General features: G+C 38.7%; 1 protein-coding gene across 1 annotated transcript; it reads left to right on the forward strand.

Annotated features, from left to right (window-relative positions):
• The first annotated feature begins 1,057 nt into the window (after positions 1–1,057).
• LOC146502198 (apical endosomal glycoprotein-like) lies at positions 1,058–21,909 on the forward strand. Its single transcript, XM_085133708.1, has 28 exons — positions 1,058–1,164; positions 2,197–2,289; positions 2,801–2,962; positions 3,097–3,222; positions 3,428–3,661; positions 3,788–3,913; positions 7,452–7,607; positions 7,756–7,859; positions 8,394–8,549; positions 13,681–13,771; positions 13,878–13,991; positions 14,388–14,480; positions 14,575–14,712; positions 14,803–14,942; positions 15,505–15,613; positions 15,716–15,820; positions 16,279–16,413; positions 16,532–16,659; positions 17,348–17,564; positions 17,659–17,796; positions 17,864–17,991; positions 19,545–19,635; positions 20,247–20,405; positions 20,507–20,632; positions 20,721–20,842; positions 20,956–21,061; positions 21,545–21,714; positions 21,853–21,909. Exons 1-28 carry the CDS (start codon positions 1,113–1,115, stop codon positions 21,907–21,909), a joined length of 3,576 nt encoding a protein of 1,191 aa, XP_084989834.1. The 5' UTR covers positions 1,058–1,112.
• The last annotated feature ends 3,484 nt before the right edge of the window (positions 21,910–25,393 follow it).

Raw genomic sequence — 25,393 nt, forward strand, 5'->3', positions numbered from 1 at the left:
GCCATGGTCTCTTAAAAGAACATGGCAGCACATCTTATATTTGCAAAATTGCATGTAAACACACCACAAGTCTTCAGGACCTTACTCAACCAAAGTAGAGATGTTTGGTCATAATGTGCGGTGCCACATTTGAAGAAAACCAAACATGGCTAATGGCAAATACCTTATACCAACTGCCACGCATGGTGGTGGAGGGGTGATGATTTGGGCTTGTTTCAGAGCCACAGGATCCGGGCACCTTTCCTGTCACTGAGTCAACCGTGAGCGCCTTTAAATACCAATGGATTCTAGAGTCAAATGTGAAGCCATCTGTCCAACAGGTAAAGCTTAGCTGAGACTGGCTCATGCAACAGGACAGTGATCCCATCACAGCAGAAAATCTACAACAGAATGGCTGAAAAAAAGGGTGTTGCAATGGCCCAGTCAAAATCCAGACTTCAACCTAATTGAAATAGTTCTCCAAGGGACTGCACAGAATGAAAACTATGAAAACATATTACACTGAGCTGTATTTCGTCACCCTGTATTTATACATGTGTAATGACAATAAAGTTGAATCCTAATCCTAAAACCTTAATTTCACATGAATGTAGATCAGTTCAACCCCCGGACCTTCAACAGAAGCCTAAATGAAGCAATTCTGATTCCTCTGGTATGTCGCAGTAATGATATCTCTTTAAAAACAACAACTTTAACACAAATGCAGTGTTATAAACTGCACCTATTAATAAAGACAAAGATAAATGAATCTACTGAGGTAATGATGTTGGAGTAATGCATGCGAGACTTAAAGCAGGATGCTGCCCATGTTTCTGTCTTAAATACCTATGCAGCATGACTGAGGTAAGCTAAAATTGCTTCCGTAAACTGCACTTTGCATCTGCTTTGCTCTGCATTTCTGTATCCGCCAAGTAAATGAGCAATGTTCGGACATCCGCCATCATTTGTAGGAAATTATTTTATAATTGTTGGCTGCTGTTGCATGATGGGTGATTTTAAAGTCCAACTGTTATCTCTCACGCACAGAGAAGAGGTCAGAGTCAACAATAAAGTCTCTGCAGGTTGCCGGCAAACCTTCAGATTGATGTGGTGCAAGAAGGGAGAAAAAGAGAATGTTTCATGTGAGGAGCTCAACGCTCATTCTGCTGTGGGCTCTGCAGTGGGGTAAGAAAACATTCAGTTAAATTTTAATTATGTGCAGCAATAATGGTGCTAACTATTCTAAACTTAGTTTGTGCAGCCCTGCTACACATAGATTGAAATAATGTCTTGACAAGTCAGTAGATTTTGGATTTTTTTTAATCAAGCCACAGTCAGTAAAAAACTAAAAAATTAGTATTTGATAAAGAAGCCACAAGCAGTTGAAAAATTTTCTCTTTCATCTCAGTCTCAGATGCATAACTGTTGCTGCTATGGAGGTTTTTGCTATCTTTGGGAATTTAGGCAACCTGGCATTTGTTTTCCATCTGATAATTAAAGATCCACAGAATGGTATGTGTTGAGACAGAACATATAATTAACCTTAATATTTAATATCACAAATATAAAGGATAAAGAAATGCTCAATGTGGTTTTGAGTATTTCACAACGCTAAGAGTCCACAGAAGACTTCAATACTTCAGATAGTTTTTGATGTCAGGTAATAACTCCTTACTAAAAATGTGAGCTTTCATGTGTGATTTATTTTCTAACAAAATGATGCTGTGATGTCTTTTGGGATATTCAGACTCAAAAATCAAATGTCTGGTGTCCTGTCTATTTTCTAGCTATTAGGTTACTGAATCATAAAGTCTTGAGTCTTAGTCAGAGACGTTTGGTTGGACAGATGCCTTCAGTGGATGGTGTCACCCTGATTACTTCTCTGCGGTCTTTGAGCCTGTTGGCGTTAGATGGGTTGTAAACCTTTGAGTCATGAGTCATGAGAGAGTTTGGGCCTGATTCACACACCCAGAAGCAACGATGGAAAAAATTCAGTATTTTCAATCTTTGGCTGGAAGATATTTGCATATTTACATCAGCTCTGACAGGTTAAGGCTTCTACTGTTGTCTTTTAATAGGAAAGGCTACAGTTATTTTTTGCAGTCCATAGTGATCATTAGTCTGATTTTTGACCATCTCATACACCCTTGATCAGCAGGTGTAATTTCACAGGACAAAAGGAAAAAAATGAATTTTGTGTTTCATATTATTATCCAGCTGCTGGCTCTCCAGCTCAGTCGTGTCAAGCTCCTGGGGGGAAATGTAACTTTGTGCAAGACTGTCCAGACTGGAGTGATGAGCAAGGCTGTGGTAAGTTTTAAAAATGTAATTTAGTCCCATCTATAATCTGATTTTTTATTTTTTTGGTGCCATTTCTTGTCAGATTTGTCTCAAAAATGGGAAAATGCTTCAGTGCTGAATATGCTGAATATGATTAGCATCACCCATAGATTTGACTTGACTATATCAATGTGATCATGTTACATGATCATTATGGTCTCATTAAGCTTCTGTGTTTTATTGACATTCTGAAAGGGGAATTTTAACTAATTTTGAGAGGCTGGTCACTTATGTTCAAATAAAACAATCATCATATTTAAGATAACAATTAAAAGACCCTGATTTTGCATCTGGTGGCATCTGCTAGCTACGGGAAAACTTAGCGGTTTCTAAGGTTTGGTCACAATTTCTAGATTTTATACCTACACAGCAGGAAAATTTTACTTCAAATTATGGTAGGGTAAATAGTTTTCTTAGTGGAAGACCTCTCCTGTAATACACAGTATTATAACAATTGAATGTTCTGTCACCCCTGTGAAAGGCTACAATGGAAAGGAGTTTGTGTGTGACTTTGAGGATGAAGGAATGTGTGGATGGGCTGACACGTCGCCCAGTGCACAATACAAATGGGAGAGACATCAGAGAGGGGAAACGGTGCCTGACAGTGGACCGTCCACCGATTACACCACCGGCACAGCCATAGGTATTGTACAGTCTTTTTTATTGTCATGTTTATAGTCAAAGCTGTATTATTGCAAGTATTTTAGAAAGTCATCCTGAATTAAACTGGAATGGTAATAACTTGAAATTTTCTAATCAATATGTCTTTTTACAAAGGTTGGTTCATGGGAATCAGTGCAGTAAATGAAGACTTGCTCCATACTGCAGTTTTAATCTCTCCAGAGATTAATCAGTCTTCAACAACATGTCGCCTTCGCCTCAGATACTTCCTGTGGGACTCGGGTAATGACGGCAAATAACTGCATGTCATATATTTAGATAACCAGGATTTTTCCTCTCCGTCTCTCTCTGTTAGTCCTGTTTTTGGTCATAACAAGCCCTACCTTTAAAAATGTATAATGTTTCTTTAACAATCTTTAAAGATAAAATGTATTTCCCCTGCAGCTGTCGTGCTAATAAATACTTTAATGTTTACTTTTTACTATAGGTAACACCGGTCTGGGATCTACACCCTTGTGGGCATCTGTCCTCTACCCAGGTGGTGAAGAGGCTGTTGTTTGGCGTCCTGAGGCCTCCAGTGTTCGTGCCTGGAGGGAAGCTCTCATCTTTCTGGGCCGGATTCCCTCAACTTTTCAAATCCGTCTTCACTCACTGCGGTCAGTGGGACAAAGAGGAGATGTGGCCATAGACCAGCTGGAGTTTCTAGACTGTGCTCTTCCCTGTAAGCCCCTCAAAAGATTCCATTTGTCCCTGCCTTTTTCAAGTCATTGCAGAGTGTTTTACAATCAATTAATTCCAGTAAACTGATTCATAAGTGATAGTTTTTTTATTTTCTCTTGATCATCAGCACCAGTCCCTGGGGGAAACTGTTCAGCAGGGATGGTGAAGTGTAACAACGAGGCCTGTGTGGAGGAGCGCCATCTCTGTGATGGCAGCGATGACTGTGGTGATGGATCTGATGAGCTCAACTGCAGTGAGAAATCTAATTTCACCTGAATCCCATATTAAATATGTAGGAATATTTTAGTCACAATAAAAAGTAATAAAATTGGTGGGGAAAACAGACTTATTGTTCACAAAAAGTTCAATCAAATTAAAAAAAATGTCTGCAAATGTCACTGGAAGTACGTTCAGACACAGCTATAGTCCCAGTCGACACACCGGTGTGTACAAGCGTCTTTTATTAAGAGTGTAGCACCACCGTGTATTTTGATCAATGTGCTAAAACCACTTTTGTAGTCCTAACCATCAGCTGACCTAACCAAAAATGTCATCATCATATCATCAGTGAATGACACGCGGCTCTTCGCTCTTGAATGGGACACCTGTGCACAGGGTCCTTTTTCCCTTTTAGCAGAAGTGACAGAGTAATGGGCCTGTGCAATTAATACAAATTAAAACGTAATTACAATTATAATTTCAAGCATGTGTGAAAATATTGCTAAGATGCATTTGTTTTTTCTATGGCACTTCTTTGTTTATTGTTATCAAGTGAAAACTCCAAACTCAGTCTCCAACAGTGTGTGGCAGGTTTAGTTCAGATTGGAAGACAGACTGACTTTTGTCAACAGGAATAATAAAACTTGGTTAAAATAATAAAACTGACAAGGAACAACAAATCCAAATCCACTGTCAGTACGATTTAAAATAATCATGAGTGCCTTGGGTTGCAAAAAGAAGATGTGTTATTATATAAGGCAGTGGAAAAGCAGTTCTTGTGTATTTTGCTCAGTTGCCTCAGAATAAACATTCCTGTAGAAGCGACTAATATCGATATCATCTTTTAGCTTTTGTAAGAAATGCTTAAATCAGAAGGAATCATCTTACATTAAATATCTTTGTCAAAAGGAGCTTTTTATTGGTAAGGACCAAACTGTCTTCATGTTAATATTTTAAGCAAAATTACTCCAACAAAGTGCTGCGGCTGGAATGGCTGCCATGTTTTCCAGTAACAAAAAACCTGATTTTGTACTCAGTACTTTGTAAAACAGAGTTTGCTTGAAGGAGATTGCTTGTGATCGAGAGGCAACACAGGTATTGGGCAAAGATCGGTATATATTTTTAACCCTCTGGGGTCCAGGGTATAATTGGCCGTTTTTGACTACTTTTGATTTTAACTCTATATTTCACCTTTAAAATATGTTTTTCTTGCCTTGTTTGGTATCATTATTTTCAGCACAACCTCAAATATCTGAAATTTGAGTTATTCTTTCATTTTGGTATACTATATTAGCACAGTTGATCTAAATTCAGACAAAGAAATCAAAATCAGAGTAGAAAAAAGTTATATTTTTTACTGTAAAACCCACAAACATGTTTAACGAATCATTTTCATAACTTGAAATGCAAATAGAAATTGTACATTTCTAAAGATTATGCACAAGTTTTGCAAACAACAAAGTTATATGGTACTATTTACCTAAAAATGCAGCCAAGGCCTCAGGCGTTTTTATATAACCATTTGAATCTATTTACAGAACAATCAGGTGTGCTGCATCAAATAAGAAGGCACACAAATTATTTGTGCCAGTCCAAAAAATGTAGTTTGTGTTCAGTATAAGACAGAGGAGAACACCAAAGGCCTAAACCCTGCAGGTCTGACAGGAGGAGGTGCATCAGTCCAGTTTTCCATGTGGGAACAGCGTTTACACTGGAATCTGCCTTTGATGGCTTTTTTAGAGCAAATGTGAACTTCAGCAGTATAACTGACACACAATAAAAGACAATAACTACACAACAAACTAACTATAGCTTCCAAACACGCTAAACGTCACTAAAGTCTCACATATGAAAAGTCGCTCTCTCTCTCTGTGTGTGTCTTTCGCTCGCCCGCTTTCCGTCGCGGGTGTCACTCCTAAAAACTTCCCCTTCTCCCTAAACAACCAAATGTCACATGTTGCCTTATCGTTTTTTTTGATTGGCTGACATGGTAAAATCTAACACCAATAGGGAAGGGGTGGTTTTTCTTTTCTTTTTTCACTCGCAAGTAGTGATGGGATTTCCGGCTCTTTTTATAGATTCGGCTCTTTCGGCTCGACTCACTAAAAGAGCCGGCTCTTCAGGTTGTTTTGTTGCTTTAATTATTTGATCATTAACAATAATATAAAATTAGACAGAAAAGGAATTACTAATGTAAAAAAAAGTGGTTTTATTTATATATGTTTATATATGGCCCCTAGAGACAAAGCACGTACAAACCCTAAAGCATATACAAACTCCAAAAAGCACGTACAAACTCCAAAACACATTTCTAGCGTTTACTGAACTTCCAAAACAGAGCTACCCAGATCACTTAAATTACACAATAGAAAGCATGTGTGTATTGTTTGTGTATTTATAGACAAGCACTCATATTTATTCAAATAATTTAAAAGAAAGTTCATTTACCTGTTACTACCACACACCAAATCCGGTTGTTGATACTTCCTGGCTTGTGTAGCCACTAGGAAACAAAAGCTCAACACTGCTCCCTAGCATCCTGAAGCACTTCTGTTGTCTTTTGTACGTGCTTCTGAGTTTTTACGTGTTTTGGAGTTTGTACATGCTTAGGAGTTTGTACGTGTTTTGGAGTTTGTACGTGCTTTGTTTCTAAGGGCCACCATAAGTATACTTTATTTATTCACTCCACATAAAATGTAATAAATAAATCATATAATACAAAAAACAACTATTTACATTTTAAACTTTTAACTATTTAAATTTTCAGCTTTTTCCTTTTAAACAAATTTAACGGTTAAATGTAACCACAACACATTTGTGGTTAAATTTAACCGTTAAAATATTAAAACAAAAAGAAGATGCACATTCTCTGTCATATGGGCCTGCATGATTTCTGAATCCTTTATCATCTGCAACTGAAAATAGTGGATGATTACTATAACTTTCTAATGTGACGTTGTTGTCCCTCGCTCTCTTTCTCTCTGGCTCTGTTCCTGTGCTACTGCGAGTGTAACTAACGCCCCTCCCCCCTCTGCCCAGCGCAAAGTACAGGCCGCGCATGCGGAGTTTAGTGGAAAAAAGGGCGAGAGAGAGGGTGAGAGAAAGAAGAAAAAAAACTCACGGCTCGCGTCGTTCACTTCAAAGAGTCGGCTCTAAGAGCCATTTCGTTCGCGAACGACCCATCACTCCTCGCAAGCTGAGAGTGTTTGCTAGCGCTGTCTGTAGAAAACGCCGTTTTTACCCTTCTTCCCGCTGTAAACACCACTGTTTTGTTCAGAAAAAAATATCGCGTGTATTTTTTATCATAACTCTGGTTTTACGTGGCCCATCGACACAATTCAAAAACTGGTATATAGTTTGAAGTCCGCACTTTCGACCCAAGTTGAAATGGAAATTGGTCATGTGATTTTGACGCACCCGCGCGTCCAGCGACCCCAGAGGGTTAAATGATATTTATAAACCAGGTTTAAGGCTTTAAAAAAAAGTTGCCATGATGACCATGTCCATCTTTTATGGACAGTACACTTTATAATGATGACTATTTGTTCCGTCTTTGTTTGTTGCGTCCCCAGCTCAATATAAGTCCTGTGACTTTGAGAAAGACCTGTGCATTTGGGACCTAAGGTCACTTTCACCATTGAAATGGGTAAGGACAAATCAGACACAGATCTCCAACACGGATCCTCTGAAAGGACCAGGCAGAGATCATTCTAGTAACTCAGCATCAGGTATGATATTCAGACAAATCAGAGGACCCTTTTGTATTTTTGCTACTGAAGCTATGCTATTACTCCTTACTGCTAGTATTTGAAATGCTTTTGTATTAGAAATAAAAGGCAAATTTAAAAAAATACAATGTCATTGTTTTTATTTCAGGTCACTTTCTCTATGTTACGGTCCCTGATGAGGGTCTCAAAAGTGACTGGGCCTCCTTCCAAAGTCACTCTCTTGAACCCACCAACAGTTCACATCCTTGCAAGGTGAGTCCAAAACTGATGCCTTCGTTCTTCAGCGGCTTTTACTTTTACTGTTTCACAGTAGTCTGAAACATTCAAATGCTTTGAAAAGGTAAAAATGTGGAAAATGTTATTCACAAATTGAATTAACAATCACATAAGGGTTATTGTTTTTTTAAGAGTATACTTTCTTTTTAAAAAAGGGGGGGGGGGGTGGAGGAGGGGGAAGGATAGCTTAGTTGGTAGAGTCGTGGCCCCATGATCGGAAGGTCAGTGGTTCGAATCCACTGAACGGCCACCCTGAGCTACCCCTGAGCAAGGTACCATCCCTACACACTGCTCCCCGGGCGCCCAATGGCTGCCCACTGCTTCACTGAGTGAATGGGTTAAATGCAGAGAGGAATTTCCCCACGGGGATCAATAAAGAATACTTTCTTTCTTTCTTAAATTGCTGGAGAGAAAATCATTTTTTTATCCCTCATCTTTAAATTAACATTGTTAACAATAATTTGAATTTAAAACCTAATTTCATGAGTTTACTGTACCTGCCTGTTGTAGATGGTGATGTACACTCACCAGTTTGGGCCGAGGTCGGGGGGTTTGACGGTGTTGGTTGCAGATAAATATATCTACCCAGTGTGGGAAAGAGGTGGCTCTCTAGGTGATCTCTGGGTAAAGGCAGAGGTGGAGATTGTCACCAACGTCACTTTCAAGGTAAGTGCCTCTCACAGGTGAATTAATAACCATAATAGGGAAGCTGGGCTTCACCCATTCCAACTCTAAAATAGGGATATTGATGGGTTAGGACTACAAATCAAAAAAAAAAAAAAAAAAAACCTGAATAGCAAAAAAGTTAGTACATAAGGTAAAGATCAGTAAAATTAGGTTTTTGTAAGTAAGTAAAGTTTACAGAATCGGTTAAGTCGGGCCACAGAAATTCATGTAGCTCGGAGGTGCGATGATTTGATAAGAGATGATTCCTCCAAGCCACTACAGTAGTCTATGTAATGTAAAAATAAATATATGTGTCGATTTAATGCATGTATACAGCCGACACAATTCTCACAAGTCTAACTGTTATATGTTCATCTTCAAAAAATAAAATATATGATATATCAGCCACCATTATTATTTTTGAATAAACCTGGAACAAAGTTCAAAGAGAGCTTGCAATACTTTATTTTAATACAACAACTTTATGTTACTGCAGGTACATTAATGCTGAAAAGTTGAGTCACTGTTTTTGAAAGCAAAGCACATATTTTTAAATCTTGCATTATATTAACTTAGTGAAATACCAATGATTAATGTTTACATAGGCCTGCTTTTTAGTGTTCTAGTGGCACGTTGTGTTCCCTAATGCTTGGTCGTTATGTTAAAAGGCTGACTAGATATTAGACAAACCATTTTCCTTTTATATTAGCACAGCTGAGGGCTGTTGTCAAGTGTCTGAATCATCAAACTGTGTGGGTTTGATAATAATCTCAAAACGGCCAAAAATTGACCAAATAAGTACAATTCTGCAAATTAAAAGCAGCTAAATATGATTTCAAAAACCAAATTCTGATGCATGAAAATTTCACACAACAGTGTGCACTACTACCGTCACATAACAACACAAACTTGCTCCAATGATGGATTGATTTTTCCTGTTATTAGCCAGTCTCACATATGGGTTGTCCTACATCCTGGAGCTGTTCGTTTACTGCTAATATTGAGATTGTTTTGGTGAGCCAACTAAGTATAGCTGGGAGTCATCGTTTAATCAAACACTTTTCCACACAGAAAAGCTTTAAATTCTTAATACATGAACATTTTGAAATAATTCAGAAGGAAGTTGATGTTGTGAAGGCAACAGTGGTTAAATTTTAACTTTAAGCTTAAATAATTAAAATATGAGGGTTTTTTTTTTTTAATTATCATTATCTTTTTACCTTTTCACATATACTTTAATTTACTTTAACGGAAATGATGGTGATTATTCAGTTCAGTTCAATTCCATGTAATATACCAAAAGCCGCTTTATATCATAATATAAAGACCCTGCAATACTGGGTCTCCATGTACCTATGTAATTAATGCATAAAAATCCATATGTATATATATATATACAGTGGGGCAAAAAGTATTTAGTCAGCCACCGATTGTGCAAGTTCCCCCACTTAAAATGATGACAGAAGTCAGTAATTTGCACCAGAGGTACACTTCAACTGTGAGAGACAGAATGTGAAAAAAAAATCCATGAATTCACATGGTAGGATTTGTAAAGAATTTATTCGTAAATCAGGGTGGAAAATAAGTATTTGGTCACCTCAAACAAGGAAAATCCCTGGCTCTCACAGACCTGTAACGTCTTCTGTAAGAAGCTTTTCTGTCCCCCACTCGTTACCTGTATGAATGGCACCTGTTTGACCTCATCATCTGTATAAAAGACACCTGTCCACAGCCTCAACCAGTCAGACTCCAAACTCCGCCATGGCAAAGACCAAAGAGCTTTCGAAGGACACCAGGAAAAGAATTGTAGACCTGCACCAGACTGGGAAGAGTGAATCTACAATAGGCAAGCAGCTTGGTGTGAAAAAATCAACTGTGGGAGCAATCATCAGAAAATGGAAGACATACAAGACCACTGATAATCTCCCTCGATCTGGGGCTCCACGCAAGATCTCATCCCGTGGGGTCAAAATGATCATGAGAACGGTGAGCAAAGATCCCAGAACCACACGGGGGGACCTGGTGAATGACCTGCAGAGAGCTGGGACCAAAGTAACAAAGGTCACCATCAGTAACACACTACAACGGCAGGGAATCAAATCCCGCAGTGCCAGACGTGTTCCGCTGCTGAAGCCAGTGCATGTCCAGGCCCGTCTGAAGTTTGCCAGAGAGCACATGGATGATACAGCAGAGGATTGGGAGAATGTCATGTGGTCAGATGAAACCAAAGTAGAACTTTTTGGTATAAACTCAACTCGTCGTGTTTGGAGGAAGAAGAATACTGAGTTGCATCCCAAGAACACCATACCTACTGTGAAGCATGGGGGTGGAAACATCATGCTATGGGGCTGTTTTTCTGCCAAGGGGACAGGACGACTGATCCGTGTTAAGGACAGAATGAATGGGGCCAAGTATCGTGAGATTTTGAGCCAAAACCTCCTTCCATCAGTGAGAACTTGAAGATGAAACGAGGCTGGGTCTTCCAACATGACAATGATCCAAAACACACCGCCCGGGCAACAAAGGAGTGGCTCCGTAAGAAGCATTTGAAAGTCCTGGAGTGGCCTAGCCAGTCTCCAGACCTCAACCCCATAGAAAATCTGTGGCGGGAGTTGAAAGTCCGTGTTGCTCGGCGACAGCCCCAAAACATCACTGCTCTTGAGAAGATCTGCATGGAGGAATGGGCCAAAATACCAGCTACTGTGTGTGCAAACCTGGTAAAGACCTATAGTAAACGTTTGACCTCTGTTATTGCCAACAAAGGTTATGTTACAAAGTATTGAGTTGTATTTTTGTTATTGACCAAATACTTATTTTCCACCCTGATTTACAAATAAATTCTTTACAAATCCTACCATGTGAATTCATGGATTTTTTTTTTCACATTCTGTCTCTCACAGTTGAAGTGTACCTCTGGTGCAAATTACTGACCTCTGTCATCATTTTAAGTGGGGGAACTTGCACAATCGGTGGCTGACTAAATACTTTTTTGCCCCACTGTATATATATATATATATATATATATACACATATATATATATATATATATATATATATATATATATATATATATATATATATATATATGTAGCTCATCTATGTGTCAGTGGATCTCCAACTTCCTAACTGGCAGACCACAGGCAGTAAGGATGGGCGGACATGTCTCAGCCTCCACCACTCTCAGCACTGGAGCCCCCCAGGGGTGTGTTCTGAGCCCCCTGCTGTACTCTTTGTACACATATGACTGTGTGGCCACTACCAGCTCCACCACCATCATCAAGTTTGCTGACGACACCGTCGTGGTGGGCCTGATCTCTGACAACAACGAGACGGCCTACCTGAAGGAGATTAGGAATCTGGAGAACTGGTGCCAGAGGAACAACCTCCTTCTAAACGTCAGTAAGACAAAGGAATTGATAGTGGACTTCAGCACTAAGCAGGAGAGGAACTACCAGACCCCCGTCATCAACGAGTGCCCAGTGGAGAGAGTGGACAGCTTCAAATACCTCGGAGTTCACATCACGCAGGACCTGTCATGGTCCTGTCACATCAACACCGTGGTGAAAAAGGCCCGTCAGCGTCTCCACCACCTCAGACGCTTGAGAGACTTCCGACTGCCCTCCAAGGTGCTCAGGAACTTTTACTCGTGCACCATAGAGAGCATCCTGACGGGAAACATCTTAACCTGGTTCGGGAACAGCACCATGCAGGACAGACGAGCTCTACAGAGGGTTGTGCGATCAGCTGAGCGCACCATCCACTCCGAGCTCCCTGACCTGCACTCAATCTACAGCAGGCGGTGCTGAACCAAGGCCAGGAAGATCGTGAAGGACCTCAGCCATCCCAACAACAGACTGTTCTCTCTGTTGAGGTCAGGAAAGCGATTCCGCTCCCTGAAGACCAACACAGAGAGACTGAGGAGGAGCTTCTTCCCGCAGGCGATACGGTCTCTCAATCACACCACCACACAGTACTGACCCACACATATGGTTCTTACACACACACTGGACATTCTGGACATTGTTTTCACTTCATCACTTAAATCACTTTAAGCATATTTGCACTGCACAAGACACTAAATAATGTGGATTGCACAACACTGGACATTATATCTCTTCATTTCCATTTAATACTTGTACAGCTGCTGTTATTGTGTATATATATATTTATATTTCTTCATACATTCTTATATATTACTGTGTATTGTGTATTTTGTTGTACAGTTATTTTATTTTCAACTTTAACTTATATATTTTATCTTATTCTTTCCCAGTTAAATTTACCCTTCATTCTAATTTGTGTTGTACAGTTATTTCATTTTTAACTTTAATTTTTACATTTTATTTTATTCCTTCCTAGTTAAATTTACCCCTTTTTAATTTTCATATTTATTTCCTATCTTATTCATAGCCTTTTCTTTTTTTTCTTTAGGTCACGAGCAGTTGTCTAAGCATTTCACTGCATACCGTACTGTGTATGACTGTGTATGTGACAAATAAAATTTGAATTTGAATTTTTGAATTTGATTTGAATATATATATATATATATATATATATATATATATATATATATATATATATATATATTTATATTTATATTTATTTATTTATTTATTAATTATTGTTATATTAATATAAATAAGAAATATATCATAATATAATATATTTAAAAAATAACATTTAAATGTAAACATTTAAAAGGAATATAACATCGCCTAAAAAGCAAACAACAACATTTTATAGATCGCGTTAAACCAAAGTTTCTCAGCTCTAGCGTACAGCTTCTATATGCGCATAAATAATCAAAAATCAAAATTTTCCGACTTTAAAATAAAAAACATTTGAGATCTGAATGTAATACTCAGTAGAAAGAAAAGAACAGTTTACAGGCGACAAATGAAGAATAAAAGAAAAGAAAACATCTCTTTTAATTTGAGTTTACATGACTACTAAATGTAATTTAGTATTTTTGTACTCACAAAATTCAAAATCCAGCAGCTTGGAAATAAGCGATTTAGTTGTTGTTGGGTTTTGTTTTGGTTTTTTACCTCTTTTATAGTGTAACTGGTGACAATTTTAGTTGAAATATAAAATAGCTAATCTGCTCTTTTGAATTATTTTCTCCCTATAGATCCTGATTATGGCAGCAATCAGAAACTTTACATATGGAGGTATCGCGATTGACAGCATTGTTTTGTCTCCCGAATGCCGCTTATCAACCAGTAAGCTTCTTAATTGTCTTAACTTTGAGGAAAAACATCTGCAGGGAATAAGTATAAACATCTTCTGTCGTTGAATGACTCTTGCTCATGTTCTTCTCTTCCATAGATACTAGTTCTGTTGAAACATTCCCTGATCACCCTAAAAATCCATGTGCTGAACCGGATAAGTTGTGTGATTTTCATATTGACTGTGAAGGAGCAGAGGATGAAGCTAAATGTGGTGAGTGCATTCATCCTGTTTATTCAGTTTGACTTTTTTAAAATGGTCTGCAAAGTTTTAAAAGACTTTTGATTTTATGAAATGAAGTGATGCCGAATCCAGCAGGGTGTTCCTAAACTTAACCCAACTCTATTAATAATAGCTATTTTATTTCAAGAAGAAGGTTAATATACTTAAAATAATCTGCTGGTAAATAATTAACTTGTATTTTACACAATTTCATTGCTAATTTTCAAAAAGAAATTAAGTAGGTTGTGTTTATTGCTTTGGTTGCTCCTAAACTTTACAAGTAATGTCTCGTGCATGGAACATGTAATATACAAGATTATTGCTGATTATGGTTGCATTTTTAATCACTGCTGTTAACTGCTGTTTCTTCAAAAACCTCTTCTGCAGGTGATTTCTCTTACTCTCAGGGCAGCTCTGGGTGGACTGACACCAGTCTTGGGGGTCAAGGTTGGGTACTATATCAAAATTCCACAGCCCAGGGTACAGACAGCTCTTTCTGGTATTCATTTATTTATTTGTTTAGTGCTAATTTCATAGTACAATTTATTCCCGTGGGTCTATTTTCATCTGTCAGAGGAGTTTCTGTATGTAGCCAAAGCTCCAGGCCAGCAACTGACTGAAGCCCAAACACGGACCCCCCTCCTAGGCCCCACTGGTCCCGTTTGTAGCATGAGCTTTGATTATGCACTAACTGGGAAACCCAGTTATATTGGTAAGTTGTTGCCCTGCAAATCTTTTTATTCTTTCCAGAACACAAACTTGGTACACTGTAAATAACCCCGGTTACATCTTTCTGCTGCAGGTGATCTGTCCGTCAGAGTGATTGACAGCTCAATGGGCACGGGGCCTAAATTGTGGGAGTTTAATGGGAAGACTGGACCAGAGGCAGAGGATTGGCAACACGCTGACATACTCATTGGATTTAGGAAAAATCGATTCCAGGTCAGCTTAACTTTAGTCTTGCTGCTCAGGTATTTATCATTTTGCTCAACTACAGAGATACAACTCCTCTTCTCATTGGCTGACTCTCATAAACAGAAAATTTGAATGGTAGCTGGGTGGGCCTTCTGTGCCACTTTAATGATATCAGCTTTCAGTGAGGTCATCATACAAAGCCCAAGATTAAACATGACCTCATTATTTAAAATCTTTACCTTGTTTAACATGAGCGTCCATCGCTCTAACAGTACATATGACATGAGCTATATTATTATATTTTTAACTTCAGTCTGAAAACTATAGTCAAAAGAAAAGAGAGTTTTGGGAGGTTTAAACAACACACTCTATAGGAAATCTGCCAATGGCACCTTCAGAGGAAGTATAAGCTGAACCATCTGCTCAGGGATTTGAGATCAGCTGATCTGACACAATTGATGTTGAGTTTCACTTTGTGGCTTGACTGAGCTAATGCTATGCTATTTGTTTTTCTGTAACACAAAATCAAACAATGAAACAGTTAAAATATTATTTAATTCATTAGACCGCTTTGTTTTATCTTCACCAGCTTGCTTTTGAAGCTCACGCTAAGAAACTTTGTCAGTGCTCCAAGATTAAAGTGAAAAATGTCCAATTTAGTGACTGTCATGTTGACTATTATCCATGGTCTCCAACAGGTAACTTTAATATCTACTTATAATTTACATAATTTATGATGCTCAGTTTAAAGTTTTTCTAGTACTTGCTTAAACCAACCAGTTTTGTGTGTGTTTGCCCAGGATTGTCATGTAACTTTGAAGAAGGATTGTGTGGATGGTATCAGGACAGCAGCGACAACTTTGACTGGACAATGCTCAGTGGGATGGACCATACTATCAGTGTTGGTAAGCTCATTTGATTTCAAATAAATTAATCTAGCATTTTATACAGGCTTTTAATCAGGGAGCATCTCAGATGTACATACGTTTGAATCCTTTCCACAGACTCACTCTCTCTATTAGAGAACCCTCAGTGTGGTTTGGCGCAGGTGTAATGCTCTTAACTGCTGTCAGTAATGATTGGTCCTTGTTAATTGATTTTTTTCAGCTGACATTTAGGATGTTATTCTTGTCACAAAGCTGAGAGATGTTTCTTTACTATAAACTCCTTTCAGTCCCTGTCGATAAATGATGGAAAGCACAGTAAAAGTACTTTGTATTAATTTAATGTATTTTTTTTTGAATAGTTGCCATAAATATAATACAAGTTTGAAAGTGAAGATACTAATTTTGCTAAGCATTATGTGATTGGTATTATACTGTATCAGTGTCTGATGCTGACCTGTCTGTCTGTTGATGTTCAGGCAGAAGCCTTGTCATGGACATGAGGAGTCCATACCTGCACGGTTTGTTTGGACGCTTAATTTCCTTTCCACAGTCACCGGGTCCTAAAGATTACTGCCTTTACTTCTTCTACAAAGTCTATGGGCCAAATGCAGGTGATGATAATTTGACTAAAAGAATGTAATATGTAAATTTAGAATGAAAGATTGTTTCTTCGGTTAAAAAAAAGAAAAACAAACCTTTAACTAGAAATCTCTGATATTTTTCTTCCAGGTACTCTGAATGTGAAGCTAATAGATAACAAAGGTTTTGAGATGGTCCTGTGGACCCACAGTGGAGCTCGTGGAAATGTTTGGCATGAAGCACAATGCCCAGTACCGCACCAGATCTCAAGATTTCATGTATGTAATAAATGCACACAGCACCAGTGAAATTACTAAAACAAGGAAATCCATCCTTTTTTCTTCAGCACTTATCCAACTGAGGGTCATGGGGTACTGTAGCCTATCCCAGCTGACACAAAGTGAAAGTGATTTTAAACAAATGGTTTGAGTTTTTGGAGAAACTTTGCCCACTTGTGGTAAAACAAAACATCATTGCAGCTGTAAGGAAGTAGATGCCCTTCACGGGTAGACCTATCCTGCCTGCCACTGGTTTAAAATGCAGCACTGACGCTTTTTGCTTTTATGAAGAATAAAGACCACATCTCCCTTTAACTCATCACTGAGTACAAGTGAAGTGCAGAAATTATTTTGGTCAATTTTTTAACAGCTGAACCTCTCTTCACCTCCAAAGATCTTAAATATGTATAACGACCCACAATTTTTCTTTATCATTTTTACCATGATGCTATTCCCACTTATGCCAGCTTTCTGTCTTATGTTTGTATTTTTTGTTGCTTGTGCATGTTTTTATTAATTTACTTCTGTCTGCTTATTTATGCTTATGTTTCATCTGAAACATAGATATCAAGTTTCTGTCAATGACATTGTCCAGTATTTGTTGTTTTAAAATCACCTGTACACATTAACTTGGCTTTTTAATAGGAATAGTTAATAACATCTTCCTTCTCTTCCAATTCATCAACAGCTGATGTTTGAAGCCGTTCGCTCTGGCTATGATGGACTCATTGCCATTGATGATGTGGCATTCTTGGAGGGTCCCTGTACCAACCCAAGGATGTGTTCCTTTGAAGGCCAACAGTGTGGGTACACCAGCTCTAGTAAAGATCAGTGGCTCCACCGTAGCGGATACACAGCCACATCAAATGGGCCCAAATTTGATCACACCCTGGAGACTGAACAGGGTAAGAAACACCCCTGCTGTTTAACATTAGAATATACATGCAGGAGACTGAGAAATTGAGAATTGTGTTCATATGCTGTATGGTCTCTATCCAGGTTTCTACATGGTTGTTAACACTGGAGCAAGCATCCTTCCCTCAGGTAGCACCGCAGTCCTCACCTCATCTGTTCGCCAAGGAACTACCCATACTGAGTGTCTAAATTTCTGGTATCACATGGGAGGAGTGAATCCAGGTGGGCCAGCTTCACAGAGGAAAACACAGACACACACAAAGTTAAACTAATGGAGTGTGTCCCATAGGTTCTCTTACAGTGTATATGAAGCCAGTGAAGGGAGAGAGGGTCAAGATATTTACAAGCAACCTGAATCAAGGAGATGTGTGGCGTCATGGCTATGGCAACATTTCGAGCTCCCTTGAGGACTGGCAGGTAAGTGTGAAGGCAGATACAGACTTTTTAAGCCACTTTTAATGTGATTAATTTATCCTTCCCATAAAATAAACTACTCATTTAATAAACTCATTTATCTAAAAATATGAACATGTGTGAATTCAATTTTCAGTAGTCTGCCTGAGTCACTCACACTCTCCACTCTCTCTATACTGTGCAAAAGTTTCGAGCCATCTCACCGTCATCCCATCAGCAAAGAACCAATTTTACTTTGCATTTCTAGACACATCATTTGTTCCACTTTCTTTAGCTGAATAACACATAACACAGTTTGAAAGGCATAAAATAGTCATTTTACACCAACAAAGTGATTCCCATAAGGCCATTAGCTGAAAACTTGGCAACTTTGGCATGGTGTACACTATGCACTTAAAAAAAATCTGAGGGAAACCAGATAAGTATCTACAGCAGGTGTATCTGTGAGCTATGAAATGAATTAATAGGAAAAAAATCATTATCTTATTGGCAACAGCTTCATTTTTCAGCATGCTAATGATCCCAAACACACTGTCAATGCAGTAAAAGCATATCTGTGTCATGACGCTGTGTGTGGCAGGCAGGTTAGGACCCAAATGTAGGACTGAACTTAACAGCTTTATTTCTGGAAAATACAAATAACTAAATCTAAGTAACTTAACTGACCGGTTCTCCTAGAAACATACACTGCAGGCACTGAACAAACGGGACACACAGCAAGAGGGAGATCATCACAAGAGCACAAAAAGACACAGACAATATATATACATGAAGGAATCAGGGCAGAGAGGAAACACCTGGGGAACACGGCTGGATTATAATCTAACTGGCAAGACGGGAACAAACACTGAGACATGACTGACTAAACAGAGAGAGCGAGACACACATTGAAAATATATAACTACAGAATTATGACTATACATGGGGCATGGAACAGACGGGAGGCTTGACAACAGAAATGTAAAGACTAGATAAGAAAACTAAGGTGACCTAAGAATACAAATGTTAAACAGAAGGCTAACAACTATAATAACCAAAACAAGGAACAGAATCTTAACCTCAGAATATTAAATAAACCAAAATCAAAAGTCCAAACACAGAAACGATGGGTCACAGACCCGTGACAATGACAATCTGGATAGAAAAACACACAGTGGAACACTATCAATCATGGTTCAACCTCCCTAAAACCAGGACCTCAGCATTTCTGAAGCAATGTGGGATCATTTTGACAGAGAATTTGGAGAAAAACAAAGGCAGATAGCCAATCCAAGAAATAACTTTTAATTTCCTTCAAGATGCCTGGAGAACTATCCCTGAAAACTACTTAAAGAGATTACATAAATAAAAAATATCAAATAATGGCTTTCAATTAGAATTCTACAAATTCTGTTTTTGTGTTGTACAGTGAATCTTCATGCAACTACTTCAGGTTTTCATAGCAAAAGACAAAGAAACAAGTGGTGCCTCAAGACTTTTGCACAGTAGCTTTTGATCTAAGGACTTTGTGCCCGCTGTTCAAAGCAAGCTTATTTTGTGGTAATTTTCTTCTGCAGTTGGAATTTGAGGTTGTCGGCGCTGGAGGGAAAGACTCTTGCATTGCAATCGATGACATCTTTCTTGCACATTATCCCTGTGAAAATCAAGGTTTGACATGCCTCATCAAGATTGAAATCACTACAGATTTTAAGACTGCAGTAAAAGCAGCACGCAGCTCTATGTATCTAGATACTTTTCCTCATGGGCTTTAACCAAGGATCCCGCTAAGACTTTAAGACAACAGTAAAAATGAATGAATAAATGAAAGAATGTAATATTTTTAAATATTACATTCTTTAGACATATTTTTGTCTTCCATTTTGTGCTGTATATTTGAAATTGTGGCTTCAGTGTGTCTGTACTACTCTGTGGTTACACTATGCTGAGTTAGAACAGGTTTTTTTTTTAAGTTTATGTGAGGCTGGATGATGCTCTTAAAGACTAGAGAAGTCTTTTACTCACCACTGGCCACAAGCCAAAGAAAATAATGCATGCATTTAGTGTTGCACTCCTGTGGTGAGTGAAACCACAATTACCTACAGTACCACCTAGAGAAGGTGTAAGCCAATTTGCACTGGTGTATTTTTATGTCTTTAACCCACTAAAATAAAGGCCTTACATTAGTTTTCAAAAACTACTCCGAGTACATGACTACCTCCTCTATAATATGTTATCCTACTCAATATTGCACAATTATAGTGTAATATTTATTTTGTTAGATTCCCCAGGTTCCAAGTGTGGTATGGAGAGAGGCATGTGCAGCTGGAGCAACACTCAGAACATGACCATAGACAAACTGGACTGGGAGCTGACGAGTGCAGAGATGGAACATCACTACCCAATCCCACTTGACGACCACACTTTGGGCACAGAAAAAGGTAAAACCAGAGAGAAACAGACAACTAGACAGCTGGCAGATGCTGCAAAGTCACACTTATTATCTTCTTTTTCAAAACACCCTTCTTTTCTTTTCTGCAAGGTCACTTCCTGTTCTTTCCAAGCAGCAATCGGACAGAAGTGAGTCAAAACGCTCTACTGCTGAGCCCTCACCTGCCCCCTACTAAAGGCACCTGCCTGAAGTTCTGGCTCTATAAAAGCCAGTCGTGTAAGAAAGAAATAACATATTCAATTTATGTCAGTTTTGAATGCATCTACCTGTAAATATTTTTAACCTTTTTTATGAATGACTTCAGCGGACTGCCAGCTAAAAGTATGGAGACTCTCCGAAGGTCGTTTCAACCCGCTGGCTGAGACCGAACTTGTTGGACTGTGGAAACGTTTTGACATTGACATCACATCTACTGAGGAATACCAGGTCAGGCTCACATTTATAACAAATGGCTGAATACACTTAGTGACTTGTTGTTGTATGTAAGCATATACGACCTACTGCAATCTCTGCTGTCATCTTACTTTTCCTGTAAACAGATTGTTTTTGAAGGCGTCAAAGGTACAGCAGGTGTGGTAGCTCTGGATGACATCGAATACACCATCGGGATCAACTGCGCTAACAAAGTCACAGATCCAATAAAACGTATGAGCAGAACTCCCAGATTTCTATTCAAACTATTACAGACTGTATTAGAGGTTTTTAATGTTTCTGCACAATGTGCATGCTCAGATTCAGTGCTGAGAAATTTAAAAAGAGGCAGTTTTCATTGAGTGTCCACCACCCCTGCAGACAGCAGTAAATGTTTTTTTTTGTGACATTTCTGCACATTGCTTCTGCATTTTGGCTTATTTTTGGTCAATAAAATGAATAAATACCTAAGATAATAATAATAAATAATATCTGCTAAAAAGCAGTCACTGTTAAGATGTTTTTTTTTTAATAAAATAAAATTTCCAAACTGACAAAGTGAATTTAGAACTAATATGCTTTTAATAATATTCAGTTTTTCAGCACTTTAATTTTTTTAACCATTCAACCATTTGACTGAATTTCTAACTACATTGTAAAGTTTGGCTTCACTACATTAATGAGAAAAATACTAAATGTTTCCCATCTGTGCTGCAGCCTCCCCAAACCGAGACAATGCAGGAGGTATCGCGGCGTCTGTGATTGTGGTCCTTCTGCTCATCGGCACGTTGGTCGGCCTGCTGGTTTTCTACCTGCGAACACGACAGACATCACCTTCCTCATTTGTTGCTGGTTTCACTAATGAGTCTTATGACACAGTCCGCACAGTGAGTAAATCTGACATTCAGACCCTTAAGAACACAAAAAGCAAGAGGACAAAAGCATTGCCCATATGATCAAAAATGCTGATTTTTACCTTAATGTGTCTTAATTAATCACTAATAATTAATTAGAGTTCACTTCAGCAGGACCATGTTACAGTTCCGCAGACCCAAAACCCAGATGGCAGCTGGTTTCAATAATGTCTCTATCATGGTCCTGGGTCGTTGACCCAGTGTTTTGAGTTTATTGTTATTATTTTCCAGTTTCTGCTGATTTGCATTTGTTCTTATGGTTTGAGTTGTGTGTTTAGTGTTTCTATCATCCCTACCTGTGTCCTTCCTCTGTGTTCTGTTCGTGTCCCCGAGTTGGTATTGTGAGTTTCCTGTTTTACTTTGTAGGTTTGTGTCTCGTTATGCCCATTAGTTCCAGCTGTGTCCCCTCCTGTGTGCTATTTCCTGATTACCTGGTGTGTGTATTTATACTGCGTGTCTGCCTGTGCTCCTCGTCTTGTTGTCTGCATTTCTCTGCATCATTTTGGTATGTCTCCGTGGTCCTCTGTTCCTCGCTTTGTCCTCTGTTCCTCGCTTTGTCCTCTGTTCCTCGCTTTGTCCTCTGTTCCTCGCTTTGTCCTCTGTTCCTCGCTTTGTCCTCTGTTCCTCGCTGTGCGTCCTCTGTTCCTCGCTGTGCGTCCTCTGTTCCTCGCTGTGCGTCCTCTGTTCCCCGCTGTGCGTCCTCTGTTCCCCGCTGTGCGTCCTCTGTTCCCCGCTGTGCGTCCTCTGTTCCCCGCTGTGCGTCCTCTGTTCCCCGCTGTGCGTCCTCTGTTCCCCGCTGTGCGTCCTCTGTTCCCCGCTGTGCGTCCTCTGTTCCCCGCTGTGCGTCCTCTGTTCCCCGCTGTGCGTCCTCTGTTCCCCGCTGTGCGTCCTCTGTTCCCCGCTGTGCGTCCTCTGTTCCCCGCTGTGCGTCCTCTGTTCCCCGCTGTGCGTCCTCTGTTTGTTAGTTTCACCAGTTTAGGTTTATGTTTAGTTCTGTCCTCACCTTGGGTCTTTCACCTTAAATAAATCTCCACCTGCATCTTGGGTCCTCTTTCATTCCACCAGCCGACTGCTGCTCAGCCGTGACAGTCTCTGTGAGTATTTAATATGACATTTGCTGTTTGATTTCCAATCCCTATAAGAGGCAGCTTTATAGACTTTTCTGCCACCAGATGGTAGAAATAAACTAGCACTTAAACACCAGAGACAAAGTAACATGGTACCTGCTGAAGTCCTATCTGTCGCCACCTGTTGAATCTCTCATTCATACATTTTCTTACCAAAGTGCTGATTCACTGGGTTTTGGCTTCAGAGGCTGTACATGAACATAAAAAAATTATAGGCTGCTTTATTTCATGTTTAAATTTCATAAATGTTAATAAATCATGAAATTAATGGTCAAAATAACAGAAAAGTAGAAGTTCTTTCATGTAGCAGTTTATCCAAAATTGACATTTTCACTTCACAACAGTCTGACCTTTTTATGTTTTTGCAGGTCTCTTGTAACACCAGAGAAATGGAGGTGGAATGAGACTCAAGGTACAAAGGTTCTGCCACCCAAAGGTGGTTTTGTTGAAAAAAAGGTGATATCACAGCAGGAGAACTACTTGTGTCACCCATACATCACACACACAATATGCAAGCATAGCTCACACACTGACCAACCAAGCTAAGCCTAATTGGTGAAGATGCCTCAGATGTGACTCTGGCTGTGGATGGAAAGAAGACAAAAGGAGAAGGTCTAATGTGTTTTGGATGAAAATGAACTTTCTCTAAATCAAGACTGGGCACAGCCCATGAATGACAGAAATGGCTGTAAGTAGATCCTTTTAGGCGTCTCAGAAACCTTGAACAGTTTTAAGTGCAAGCAGCAGAAAAATTTCAGTAATTTAAGCCCCCTTTTTATCTTCTAAAATGGGCACTCTAAAAAAACAACTAGCAAAATAATTTGCTAGTTGTGGGAATAAATACTCAGCATATGGAAAAGTAATAACTTTGTCAGTTCAGTTCAAGTTGTGTGTTTTTTCCCAGCTTCAGCCTAGAGACTACATGTTTATAACAGAATAAATGGGCCACTGGAGTTTGAAACTATGAGAGTTTATCAGAACCCTTGAGTTGCAATATGTAAGTGGAGTCAAACTCATATTAGGGACATAAACTCTTAATTTGTTGTTCAAAAAGAAGGAAAGTTGTGGACAAAGGAGAAAAGACTGTAAACACGCAGGTTACAGCCTTGAGAAAGTTGCATTTAAGTGTACGCTGAGGTGTGCTAGTGTTTGTAAAGATTGTTAGAGTAATGCAATGTTTTAGATGTATTGAAGGGTTCATTTTACTGTTTTAAAACAAGCTGTGATTGACCTCTGGTAATAAAAATGATGACTACTGCAAGACCAGTTTTTTTTTTTTTGTTTGTTTTTTTTTCTGATCCCAGATAGTACTTCTGGTGTATGCAGGAGGTAGGTCTAAAGATTTTTTCTGAAATCATATTTTTAAAAAAAAAAAAACTTTTTTTTTTTTTTAAAGATTTGAGTAGTGAATTACCTGTTAATTATAAATTAATCAATGAGCAGTAGAAAATATAAAAGAGTAAATCAGTCATCTGAATAGCTAGCCAAAAGTACAGCTAACTGACAACATTGTTAGCTTCTAAAAGTGTAGGTAAATAGTTGTTGGCAGGTTGTATGTACAAGCTTATGAAATAGCTTGCTAAACAACTGAAAAAGACTGTGAAACCTAGCTAAAATTATGAGTAAAACATATCTAAAAAATGTCTACCTAAATATGTGCAGTTAAATATTAGCAGCTGAATTGTTAGGGAACAGAGTAACAGTTGAAATACAAGTTTTAATAAACACAATTTTTGATAACAGTATATTTATTCCTTGAAATAGAATATTTATATATAAATATTCTATGTATATATGTGTGTGTATGTGTGAATATGTGTGAGAGAGAGACAGACACAGAGAGAGAGAGAAATTCTCTTGGTGAAAATTTTTTGTTAATGTCAAGGGTCAGAGGAAAGTAACCATACTGCTTCAAGCTAATAGGAAGGCAACCAAGGTATGCAGTAAAGCATCTCTGAACACACAACACATCAAACCTTAGGGCAGATGGGCTACGGCGGCAGGAGATCACACCAAGTGGCACACCTGACAGCTAAAGACAGGAGACAGAGGCTACAGTTTACATGGGCTCACCAAAATTAAACAAAGGATTTGAAAAATGTTGCCTGAGTGATGAGTCTTGCTGTCTGCTGAAATACTGGAACGGTAGGGTGAGAATTTGGTGTAAACATGTGAAAGCATGGATCCAACCTGCCTTGTATTAATGGTTCAGCATGATGTGGGAGATATATTCTTCCACGCTTTGAGCGTATTCTTGTTGACCATGTCCATGCCTTAATGACCACAGTGTACTTGATGACTGCATCCACAGGACAACACAACATGTCACAAAATTAAAAATATCTCTAACTGGGTTTTTTTTAAGATGACAATGAGTTTACTGTATTCAAATGGTATCCAGAGACATCAGATCTCAATCTAATAAAGCAGTTGGAGAATGGGAGGTTTTGCATTATGTGCTGCCCAAAAATCTGCAACAACCGTTGATGCCATAATGTCAATATGGGCCCAAATATCTCAGAAAT

The sequence above is a fragment of the Neolamprologus multifasciatus genome, chromosome 15, assembly GCF_963576455.1.
Source record: "Neolamprologus multifasciatus chromosome 15, fNeoMul1.2, whole genome shotgun sequence".
Classification (NCBI taxonomy): Eukaryota; Metazoa; Chordata; class Actinopteri; order Cichliformes; family Cichlidae; genus Neolamprologus; species Neolamprologus multifasciatus.